This window comes from Monodelphis domestica, chromosome 5 (assembly GCF_027887165.1).
Source record: "Monodelphis domestica isolate mMonDom1 chromosome 5, mMonDom1.pri, whole genome shotgun sequence".
Lineage (NCBI taxonomy): Eukaryota > Metazoa > Chordata > Mammalia > Didelphimorphia > Didelphidae > Monodelphis > Monodelphis domestica.
In genome coordinates this window covers 99727391-99739537 of record NC_077231.1, presented here as the reverse complement: position 1 = coordinate 99739537, position 12147 = coordinate 99727391, and the positions used below count along the sequence as shown (strand labels likewise).

Sequence of the window (12147 nt, the reverse complement as noted above, 5' to 3'; positions counted from 1 at the left end):
CAGGGTCACACAGCTAGGAAGTATCTGAAACAATATTTGAACCCACAACCTCCTTTCTCTAGGTTTGGCTCTCAACCCATTGTGACACTGTGATTCCCCCAGTGATGTTTTTTAAAATCAGAAAAAAATAATATTATTGCTATTTTTCAAAGAGAAACCTCTAACTAGCATTTTATTTTGATTTATCATTTTATTCTTATTACTTTTAAACCATTACTTTCTGTCTTAGAATCAAAACTAAATGTTGGTTCTAGGGTGGAAGAGTGGTAAGGACTAGGTAATTGGGGTTAAATGACTTGCCTAGGGTCACATAGCTAGGAAGTGTCTACCTAGCTACCCTTAGTTCTAGCATTTTAGCAAATTTAAACACTAATCCCCTCTCACCTTTGGGGGGGGGGCAGCAGATTCTAAAAGATCTCTACTCTCCTTAGGTCTTTCCTCTCTCTCTCTTCTCCCTCTCCAAACTCCCTCTATCCTAGAAGTATGCCTGGCCCTGGAAGAGACAGTTCTTCTTTCCTCTTCCCTCTGGATGCCTGAGGACTTAGATACTCACTTGAACATCTGGTAGTAAAGAGACAAGTTGAGGTAGCGTTGAGCATTGGCCATCTCCTCCCAGTGGCAGATGATTCTAGTTTGAAAGTCATTATGGCAACTTAGGGTCTGATGGGGGATGTTTTCTGAGAATTAGAAGGGAAAGACTAAGTAAGGTTGGCAATGATTTTCTCACCCACCATCCTCAGTTACAGTCTAGCCTCTTCCTAACACCACCATAACCAAGGATTTCCCTCTATGCTTGCCAAATTGGTCTATTTTCATGTACATTTCATCCCCTTTGATAGAATGGAAGCTACCTGAAGGCAAGGACTGGTTCATTGTTCCCAGTGCCCAGTAAGTAGTAGGTATTTAAAAAACAAAAAAAAATTTTAAAAACATTAAAAAAATTTTAATTGATTGGTTAGTTACAAAAGTAGTCAGTCAACCAACTTATTATTAAGGGCCTCCTTTAGGTAAAGCACTCTGCTAAACTCTGAGGATACCATAATAGATTGGGGTCTCAGAACATGGAATGGCAGAGCTGGGAGGCCCCTTAGGACAGGAAATATCAGATCTAGGAAGGAATCTTAGAACAGGGAATGTCAGAACTTGGAGAGACCTTAGAACAGGGAATTTCAGAGTTGGGAAGGAACCTTAGAACAGGGAATATTGGGGCTAGCAAATTGCTCAAGACAGGGAATGCCAGGGCTGGGAAGGGGGCTTAGAATAGGGAACATCAGAGCTGGGAAGGAGCCTTAGAACAGGGAATGTCAGGGCTAGCAAATTGCTTAGAACAGGGAAAGGGTCTTTCATAATAGAATGTCACAGAAGAAGCCATTGAGACCATCCAATTTCCTTATTTTATAAATGGGTAAACTAAGTCCTAGAAAGGTGAAGTGACATGCAACCAATTGATGAACAAACACTCATTTGGTACCTCCCTTTCGTCAAGCCCTAGGCTGGTGCTAACTGCACAAAGAGAAGCATCCCCCCAGTCCCTGCCTTCAGGGAACTTACTAAATGTTCAGAAAGTTAAGCAGCAGAGCCAGTCCCCCAAAGAAAGCCTCAGACCCCAAGTCCAATTAGAATGTCTATAGGAGGGAAGGAAGGTACAGAGCCTGGGAGAGAAAGAGGCAAGGAAGGCAAAGGAGGAGAAGCTCCTGACCTTCTATGTCCCCCTTTGTGGAGGGCCAGGACACAGCAAAGAGGATGCAGAGCAGCCACCTCCTGGTCCTCTCCATGTCCAAGGGGAAGCTGGGGCAGGAGGCCAGGCTCCAGCAGGATGCTTAAGGAGGGTCCTCTCCCAGCTCAAAGCTTGTCCTCTTCTCTCAGGGCACTCACAGGCTGGGCTTCATTTCCTTTGGATTCCATCTTGTACCCCCAGGGCAGATGCCATCTGCTATGACTGTAAGGCCTGAATAGGGAGAGGTTAGCTGTGGGCAAGGCCCTGCCTGATTATACTCCAGCCCCCAGCTGCAGAGGCCAGAGGGGAAGAGAAAAACTTGCTGTGGTCTAAGATGCCCAGCCTCTTCCGTTCATCCCCTAAGCCAGAGAGTTCTAAGCTCTGAGCTCTGCCATAAAGACCACCTTCTCCTCCATGTGGGCCCAGGCTGTGAGAGTGTAATAATTAGAATCCACATCCCTGCCCAGGGCCTGAGTCAGCATGTCACTTGCCCAGGGTCCCAAGCTAGTATGAGAGGTGAGATCTGAACCCGAGTCCCAGGTCAGTATTCTAGCCACTGCCTTGCAACTCAAGTGGGAATCCAACTGGACTGAAATCTTGGCCTCTTTGCTTGTGAGCTGTGTGACCCAGAGCAAGACTCCTAACTCCCCTGACTATTCATATCCTCCTCAGGAAAATAAAGGCCACTGTAAAAATTTTTTAAATTTTAAAATAAAATATAAATATATTAATATATATCATAGATAACATAATATATTATAAATATATTGTATGCTATATATCATAAACATACATAATCATAATATATAACAATAATCATAAACATATAACAGTATAATATACAATTAAATTAAAAATAATTAAAAATAATCTCTAAAGTCCTCTGAGGACCTACACTCCTGTTGTCTTCTGAGAGAAGCCCATTAGAGAGCTCAGGTAATAGAAGAGCCCAGTGCTGAGAGGGAAAGTCATTCTCATTTCTACATTTTAAAGTCAGCAAAATGTTTTCCTCATGCTGGTCAGCTCCTGGATGGGGGGGGGGGAGGGGGGAGGGCAAGAAAATGAATCATGGAGACACGGAAAAAGATTTAAAAATACATAAATAGATAAATGAAAAAATTTTTAAATGTTTTCCTCATGACAACCCTGGGAATGTGTATTTTTTTTAATGAAGATAGAGAGCCAGGCCTGTAATCAGGGGCTTCGAGGCTCTAATCTGGCCTCAGACACTTCCTCGCTATGTGATCCTAGACAAGTCACTTAACTCCTGTCGTCTCCCACCGGCCACTCTTCTATCTGAGAATTGATACCAAGACAGAAGGTAAAGTTTAAAAAAAACAAAAACTGAGGCAGGATGAAGCAGCAGGATCAGGCAAAGAACTTTAACTATAAATATAATTATATAAATATATACGTATATATTATTATATATTTGCATTACATTTTATATGTGTTACATGTAATATATTATTATGTATTGCATTCTATATTGTATATATTTTTAAATCTTACTTTCTATCTTAGTGTCAATTCTAAGATGAAAGAGTGGCAAGGGCTAGGCAGTTGGGGTGAAGGGACTTGCCCAGAGGTGTCTATGGTCATGAACTCAGGCCCTCCCGCCCCCAGGCCTGGCACTCCATTCACCATGCTGCCCAGCTATCCTAGCCTATTACAATCTTGTAAAGGGTTTAAAACTTTGAAAGACTGAATAACTCAGATCAATGCAGTGACCAACCAGGACCCCTGAGAAGTGAGGATGGAGACGGCTCCTCGCTTCCTGACGCAGAGGGGAGGGACAGACAGAGACAAGCATTTTGAGACATGATCGATATGGAAATTGGCTTTGCCAGAAGATGCATATTTGTCGGAAAGGTTTTGTCCCCCCCCCCAAAAAAAAACCCATTGCTGCCAAGGGGAGAAGAGAGAATGGAATGGAGAAGGAAAGAAAATAAATGATAGCGAATTGAAAAAAATGAATTAAAATAAAACCCTACAATAATAATGTGACAAATTAAATATCTTCCCCATTTCACATATCAGGAAATAATAATTTTCCAGGGTCATATAACTAGTGTCAGAGACAGGATTTAAACCCAAATAAAGACATTTGAACTCTGCTCCTATCTCCGACAAAGTACTGTTGAAGGGGAGCTAGTTTGGGAACCAGAGAACCCCAGTTCAAATCCTGCATCTGTCCCTTACTATCTCTGTGGTTTTGGGAGAGTTACAAAGCATCTCTGGGACTCGGTTTCCCCATTTGTAAAATGAGGAGGTTAAACTAGTTGGTGCCTTTCATCTCTTGATCTCTGAATCAGTAAGTATTAGTTGGGCTTACTAATAGCTTTAGGACAAGTCAGTTCCCTTTTCTTGAGTGTGTTTTCTTCTCTATTGGGTGAGGAGGTAGAATTAGATGATCTCTAAGGTCAATTTAACTCAACAATTAATTCAACTAACATTTATTTCAGCAGCATCTACAGTGCAGAAGGTACTCTGCTAGGCACTTGGGATAAAAAGTCAGAAAGGAAGCTTTCATCTTACATGAGATCAAGGGAGTGGCAGGGGTGAGGGGGTCTATATGTCCACAAATGCACAAATAAATCATTTGAAGAGAAAGAGAACTAAAACTGGAGGGGGGAATGGATTAAAAAAAACACTTCACAGAATAGGAGAGCTAAGTCTTGAAGGCAGAGTTCTGAGAAGTAATAAGAACAGAGTATATCCCAGTAGTAGAGAATTAAATAAATGTTTATCACATGGGTTTTAAATGTATTGGGCTTGGTGTTAGGGTTACAAAGATGAAACAAAGCCCTCAAGGAGTTTTACAGTCTAGCAGTAGCAATAAGTTTAGGGAAAGAGTAGTAAGCAACATAACAAATCATGACAATAGAGGAGAGGATCAAGCTATGGTTTAAGAAATTTAAAATAGAAGAGATTATTTGTAGGAGAAGAGGAGATTCCAGTGATTGCTACTTCCCTTTCGGAATGCTTAAAAGCATCCCTTTAATTATATGTTCAAGAAATTGGCAAAAATTTAAGCAGAGGGGGCAGCTGGGTGGCTCAGTGGATTGAGAGCCAGGCCTAGAGACTTCCCAACTGTGTGACCCTGGGCAAGTCACTTGACCCCCATTGCCTAGCCCTTACCATTCTTCTACCTTGGAGCCAATACACAGTATTGACTCCAAAATGGAAGGTAAGGGTTTAAAAAAAATTAAGCAGAACTCATAATTGGACTACATCTTAAAGCCAAACAAAGAGAAGGGGAGAGGAAGAGACAAAGACAGAAAGAGATGTATTACTTATGACCTACTTTATTTAGGAAAAGAAATAATAGCAATTCAGCTGCTGGAAGGAAAGGACTTCACAATTCATCGAATTTAATAACTACCCAAAACATGAGTGCTTTTTACAACAAATGGTCAGCTAGCCTTCAACTGGATGGGAATGGGAAATTCAAACCAAATTATTTTTCCCATTTACAGACTTATTCTTGCTTGGAGGTAATTATTTTTCACAGCTAAAAATCTACCTTCCTGAGGGCTCTGTCAAGATGGCTGAGTAAGAAGCTGGGAATATGCCCAGATCCTCCTCATCACCTGAAAATAACTAGAAATATTTTAAATAAATTAAGAGAAATAATAATAACCAAATGAAGAGAGTGCAAAAAAACTCCACAAAGAGTTTACCACATAACAAAATAAAACCTGTATGAGGCCTGAAGAAATGAGTAAGCAGAGAAAAACATCTATAACGAAGAAATTTTATGGGTGTGGAAATAGAATGAATCACACTGACTCCATTTTGTGACTCAAATATAGAACTAGCTCAGTTCCCTTTCTATTCAATGATGGATCTATTCCAACTTCTATATTCTGAGAAACCTCGTTTAAATTATGGTATTTGTGAGAAAACTTTACTCTATTGTTTGAACCTGACCCTGTGTGGCTGGGAAATTGGACCACTTCTACCCACTGCTTAGAAACTTTTAACTAAGGTCCTAGCTTATGCTTCAGTCAACCTGAAGGTGTACGCAAGGAGTTTTCTCACAATTATATGTCTCAAGCAGCCCATATGCCTTTTCTGAAAACCAGCTCCATACTGATAATCAACTATTATTTCCATGTTGCTTTGATTGAATACGGATACCTGGGGCAGTGGGACATCTCTTTTTCTGATTTCAGGAAATTATACAGTTCCCAGTCTTTCTTCTCATTGCAACCAGATTACCTAGTTTGTATCCCAGTTAATTGTTTTCTTTTTATTCAATTGTTTTTAATACATAAAAACCTGTCTCACTCTATTCAGGATCTTTGGACTGACTGGGGAGTCCATTGACCGGTTTATTATTCTTGTTTTGCTAATAAATCATATATGTTTCCTCAGTTATTTATGTAGCACAGTTTTTGGTAAGCCAAGCTAGGTCAGATCAGGACTCCAACCCCTCTGGTCAATAGCTTTTCAGAAAAACTTCCTAGTGTATTCCAGTTAATCTTTCACCAGGGAATTTTTTTGCAGAGGACTTCCCCTAAAGTCAGGCTCCCGCTCTCAATCCCAAACCCTTTCACAATAAGAGAAGGTTTAAGTTTGAGTGTGTAACCGGCCCCCACCCCATCTCAGAGCTTCACCCTCACAGTTAGCCCCCTCCCATATCAGGAACCCATTTTCCTCTCCCATTCCAACTCAGATATCCCCATTCTGACCCCTATTCCAGATCAAGAACCCCCTGAACCCTCCCACCCCAGCTCAGAGATCCTCCTTCTGGCTTCTAACCAAGATCAAGTACCTCCTGTGCCCCCCATACAAACTCAGAGAGCACCCTCTGTCTCCCAATCCAATTCAGAGACCCCCTCTGACTCAGTTAACTCTTTTAATTCCCAAGTAGAGATGCTAGAAAGCATTTGGCTTTCCCAGCACCTGCCTTATATTAATAATAATAATATATTTATTATAATACAGAGTGAATTTTCACTTGAAATTTTTGGCTATCATTTATAAAAATTATGAAAATATAGGGGATGGTTTAGAGGCATAGCTTCAATACATTAATATGAGTCAGCTATCAGGTATTTGCTATATATTTGAAAGCCCAGAATAGGTTTAGATTTCATTTAAAAGTAAAGAACAAATGAAATGTAGCTGTTAGGGAAACGTGAGAAGTTAATAGTATTCAAGTCCTAAGTTGGAGTTATTAAAATTTTGCTATTTGAGGTAAACAAACAACCCTGAGATTATTGTTTACTGTTATTTTGACTTGATTACAGAGATGGTTGCCTGAAATATCATGAAACCAACAGAAGAAAAATGGTTTCAAGTGTTGCAGTCTGCAAATTGCTACAGGTGGACAGACACCTGTCCCTGGGAAAGTTTGAGGGGATAACCTTGGCTGCAGCGCATCTAAGCACACCAAACATCATAACATCTAAGAATTGAGAGGAAAAACTGGCTGTATTAATATCTAAATATTGTGAAAGGCATTTAACAAAATGAAGGCTTCGTTTAAGTTCAAAATACTAAAAATGTATAGTAAAAGAGGTATATTTCTTTACTCTGATGAAAAGGGTCCATTTAAAACTAAGAGCAAGTATTATTTGTAACAGCAATTCTTGAAGCTTTTATTAATCAAGAGAGAAAAGGAGAGAGGAAGAGAGGGAGAGAGGAAGAATAGTTCTATTAAATTAACAGGATGCAAAACAAACATGCAAAAAAGAAGTCATCAGACCTCCTGTATATTAATAACAATTCCCAGAAGAAAAAGAAATGGAAAAATTCTATTTACGATAACAATGGAATCCAGTAAATGTTAGGAAATTTACCTGTTGGGGTAAACACAAGTCTAATATTCATATCACTAAAAATGTACACTCTCCATGTGCTTTTACATAAAAATGGAAATAAGTAATTGGAAAGATAATTAATGTTGGTAGCTAGGTTGTACCAATAAAGGAAAAAATGATAATACAACCCAAATTACCCTACAGATTTAATATTACCCTAACAAAATTGTCAAAGAAACTTTATAGGCTTAAACAAAGTAATAGCATTAATTTAAAGGAATAATAGATCAAGAATATAAAATAACATAATGAAAATAGGTGGAGATTGGCACTTTTAGAGCTCAGACTATACTATAAAGCAGTAATTATCAATGGTAATATGGGACCATTTTTTTTTAAGTTTTAAAAATAAGACCCAGAAATAAAAATGCACATTAAACTAGAGTTTAACAAACTACTAGGGAAGTGATTCTTTAATGACCAAGAATTGCTTGAATCTGGTGAGAAGTGAATTTAGATCTTTTTTCTTACATGCATCACTTATGAACTGCATGGATAGTCTAAATATAGAAAATTACACTATTGAATAAAAAGAGGAGAATGGGAGATGTTGGGGAGGGAATGTTTAACCTGGAAAATGTTAGAAGAGGTGATAAGAGATAAAATAGACATTCTTGACTATTTGAAATTCAAAAGTCATTGCATAAATAAAAACAATGCAGCCAGAATAAGAGGACAAGATGTGGGATGTGGAAAAAAAGATTCTACATTAAATATCTCTGCTCAAAGTTTGACATCCAAAAATCATGCAGATTAAAAAATGATAATAAGCCATTCCCCAGTAAACAAATGGCCAAAAGATATGAACAAATAATTTATGTCAATAATGACCAGAAAAAATTTTTTTCAGAACTATTCATAATTAGAGACATACAAGTTAAAACCAGTCTGAGGCATCAACTTCTATCTATCAAGTTAACAATGATGCTAAAGGCATTATAAGCTCATTGTTAGAAGAACAGGCAGTTTGGTAACTGCCAGAGCAAAGAGGGTAGCTGTGAATCAGTTTAACCATTCTGGAAAGTAAGTTGGAATTACAAAAGAAAAGTTACCTTTTGATGCTACTAGCAGTCTATGACTCAAGAAGATTGTTGACTCCACAAAGATCCCAGAGGCACAACAGTTCCTATGTTCATATGTTTCAAATGTTCATAGCAGCATCATTGGTGATGTCAAAAATCTGGACACAAAATATGGGTACAGTGGTTGGAGAACTGCAGAATAGAAGAATTATCTAAAAAAGAAATTGAATATTTCTGGACCATAAGAAATGACAAATAGGAAGAATTCAAAGAAACACAAAGAGGCTTGTATAAATTGATACAGAAGGAAGAAAGTGGGGCCAGAAGAACAATATACAAAATGACTATAAGAAGTCAAGTTAAGATAATGCCAGCAATCATTGGTTAGCTCTTACTTATGTGCCAGGCTTTGTGCTATATTGCGGAGGGCACAAAGAAAACAAAACAAAACAAAACAAAACAAAAACTAGCCCCTATCCTCAAGAAGATCATAGTCTAATAGGGGAGACAATGTGTAAGCAAATAGTCACAAACAAGGCATAGAGGGGATGAATTGAAGATCATCTCAGGGGGAAGGCACTAGAATTGAGGAGGCCAAAAGAAAAAAAAGAGGGAGCCATCTGTATAAGGTAGAACTTTAGCTGAAACTTGGAGGAAGCCAGAGGGTAAAGATGAGGAGGGAGAGACCTCCAGGAATGGAAGACAGCCAGGGAAAATGCATAAAGATGAGCATTTATAATAATGTAAACTTGTAACACTATAAAATCAACTTAGAGAAGTAACAAAAGTCTGATCCAAGGAAAAATGTCAGTCTTAGTACTGTACTATCTACTATCAATATTAAAGGACTTACCACTTTTTTTTTTAACCCTTGCCTTCTTAGTATCAATTCGAAGACCGAAAAACAGCAAGGGCTAGGCAATCTGGATTAAGTGACTTGCCCAGGGTCATACAGCTAGGAAGTGTCTGAAGTCATATTTGAACTCAGGTCCTCCAGGTCTGGCACTCTAGCCACTGTTCTATCTAGCTTCCCCTTTATCACTACTTTGCATTAATGGTTGATAAGTTATCTGTTTTAGGGGGAAAGTATTTTACAAGAGTTTTTTAGGGTGTTTGTTGGGAAATGTTTGCTATGTTAGAACTGGTCATTAATTTGAAGCAGTAAAAAGAGATTGAAATCATGCACCTAATGTTCCTCCTATCACTTTGTATTACTTTACATAAAAGACTTAACTGTCCTGAGCCTCATTTTCTTCATCTGTAAAATGAGGCAGTTGGACTAGAAGCTCTCTAAAGTTCCTTTGATTTAGAGATATTAATTGTGTAGCACTTTAAGATTTGCAAAGCATTTTACAGATGTGCTCTCATTCTACTCTCACAACAACCCTATAAAGCAATCACTATTATTATTTCATCTGTAAAATGAGAGTGGAGCTAGTTTCCCCTTGAGGACCCATCTTGGTTTAGATCCATGATCCTGCAAATACACTAAAAAAAAAAAAAATATATATATATATATATATATATATATATATATATATATAAAATCAAATTGGCTTCCCTACAGTTTGGGGTCCTAGTATAGTACTCTAGTGCCAAATGAAACAAGATTCAATCTTCTTACACACAACAACCCTTCCACCTATTATACCCCTTCCTCCTCCCCCCCCCCCATCTTTTCTTCTTTGGGCTAAGCAATTCCCAGAGTGGAAGAGAAGTTGGGATGCTCTTGGTCATGGTAAGTACCCTAAAATGGAGCCAGAGGAATGTGGAAGGGACTCTTCCCACAGGGATTTGTGTAAAAGAGGACTCCACCTACAGTTACACATGGAGACCCATGTGGAGGAAAACACTTTGTCATTTTCTATCTAAATGACCTCAGGAAAGTCATGAAATCTGTTTGAACCTCAATTTCTTCCTCTGGAAGATGAGGAAACTAGACTTTCTTTCAGTAATGTGCAACTCTTCTTGAGCCTGTTTAGGGTTTTCTTAGCAAAAATACTGGAGTGGTTTGCCATTGCCTTCTCCAGCACATTTGACAGATGAGGAAAGTGAAGTGAATGGGATTAAGTGACTTGCCCTAGGTCACATACTGTCTGAAGCCGGATTTGAACTCAGGTCTTCCTGACTCCAGTTCCAGCACTCTAATCACTAAACCACCTCATACCCTAGGGATGGATGACCTCTAAACTCCTTTCCAGGTCCAGATTTGTGATCCTTTGATCATTTTGTATAGACATAAATACCCAGAGCTATAAATTCAGCCTAAAATTTTTCTCACTCTCCTCTTCCTTTCCTTCCCCCATGGTTTTAAACCTTCTAGATACTGAACAGGAGAGATCTCCTAATTCCACTCCTCTTGTACTACCATATCTCCCCATCTAGCCTTTACCACAATTCAATATAAAACAACACAATGAGCATTAATTAAGCATGTACTGAGCACAAAGAACTGTGCTTATTGTGTGTGCTTGGAGAAACACACATCTTGAATAAAATCTGATCCCTCCTCCTAACCTCCTAAGAAATACACACATGTGCTCATTCTGTGTGTGTGTGTGTGTGTGTGTGTGTGTGTGTCCCTCCCTCAATTGTAGAATGTCAGACATGAAAGGCACAGAGATGATTTAAAACCACACAACAAGTTAGGGGCAAAGCTATCCAGACTCTTCACTCACTGCTCTTTCCTCTATACCAAACACTAACCCCAATACCATTCCTTATGGGGAAAGACTCCCCAAAGCTGAGCCTGAATGACCAAGTTCCCAAAAAAGAGCTCATCCTAGTATTTTAAAAAGGACATCTCTTTCCTCATTTTTCTAGGCCAGCCATGTCCTATGTGGTGCCCCAGCCTTCCTAACTCCTCCCAAATAGAAAATACCCATCCTGATTTTCTCTCAGCCTTCCTTTCTCACTCTCCACTCAGGCATCCCCACCCAGCACCACCCTTCTCGAGCCCAAGCCAAGAAAAACCAGGTTCTACCTGTTCTGGAGTGGAAAAGCCGGACATCTGACAAAAACGAGACTCTGAGAGGCTGACTACTTCAGAACTTCCTATTTCTCTGATATTTAATCCCCTGACATGGGGCGTTTTGGAAACTGATAGGCAGGAGGAGGAGAGAGGAAGTTGTTATTTTGCAGAAGCTTTGTTTCTGAATAACATTTTTTTTTTGGTAATCAACATAGAGGTCTCCAAATAAGGGGAAAAGCAAAGGATTTTTGGTGGTGGTGGTGGTGGTGTGGCTTTCCTTCCTTCCTTCATTCCTTCGTTCCTTCCTTCTTTCCTTCCTTCCTTCCTTCCTTCCTTCCTTCCTTCCTTCCTTCCTTCCTTCCTTCCTTCCTTCCTTCCTACCTTCGTTCCTTCCTTCCTTCCTTCCTTCCTTCCTTCCTTCCTTCCTTCCTTCCTTCCTTCCTTCCTTCCTTCCTTTTTTTCTTTGCTCCATGGCAAGGCTCTGATGCCTGCTACATTCCATTGGGCCATCACAGTCATGACTGGGGTTGCATTCAAAGCCCAGGCCCCTTCATTAAACTAGGGTCTGGAACCTACCTTTTTCATATGTAATGGGACAATGAGCTC

The 12147-nt window shown here is 39.4% G+C and overlaps 1 protein-coding gene across 4 annotated transcripts in view; it reads right to left on the bottom strand.

The window, feature by feature from the left end:
• The window catches only part of CSF2RB (colony stimulating factor 2 receptor subunit beta), a 37606-nt gene extending 25919 nt beyond the window's left edge, over nucleotides 1-11687 (bottom strand). For 2 of the 4 annotated variants that reach the window (XM_007503430.2, XM_056798889.1), the window contains exons 1-4: nucleotides 11554-11687; nucleotides 8601-8728; nucleotides 1700-1948; nucleotides 554-677 (exon numbers count right to left, since the gene is read on the bottom strand). In XM_007503430.2, the coding sequence (XP_007503492.1) occupies nucleotides 554-677; nucleotides 1700-1775 (200 nt within the window). In that variant the 5' untranslated portion in view covers nucleotides 1776-1948; nucleotides 8601-8728; nucleotides 11554-11687. Of the gene's footprint in view, nucleotides 1-553; nucleotides 678-1699; nucleotides 1949-8600; nucleotides 8783-11553 lie in introns of all 4 variants that reach the window. The other 2 variants (XM_007503429.3, XM_007503431.3) reach the window with 2 other exon arrangements.
• Nucleotides 11688-12147: the final 460 nt, after the last annotated feature.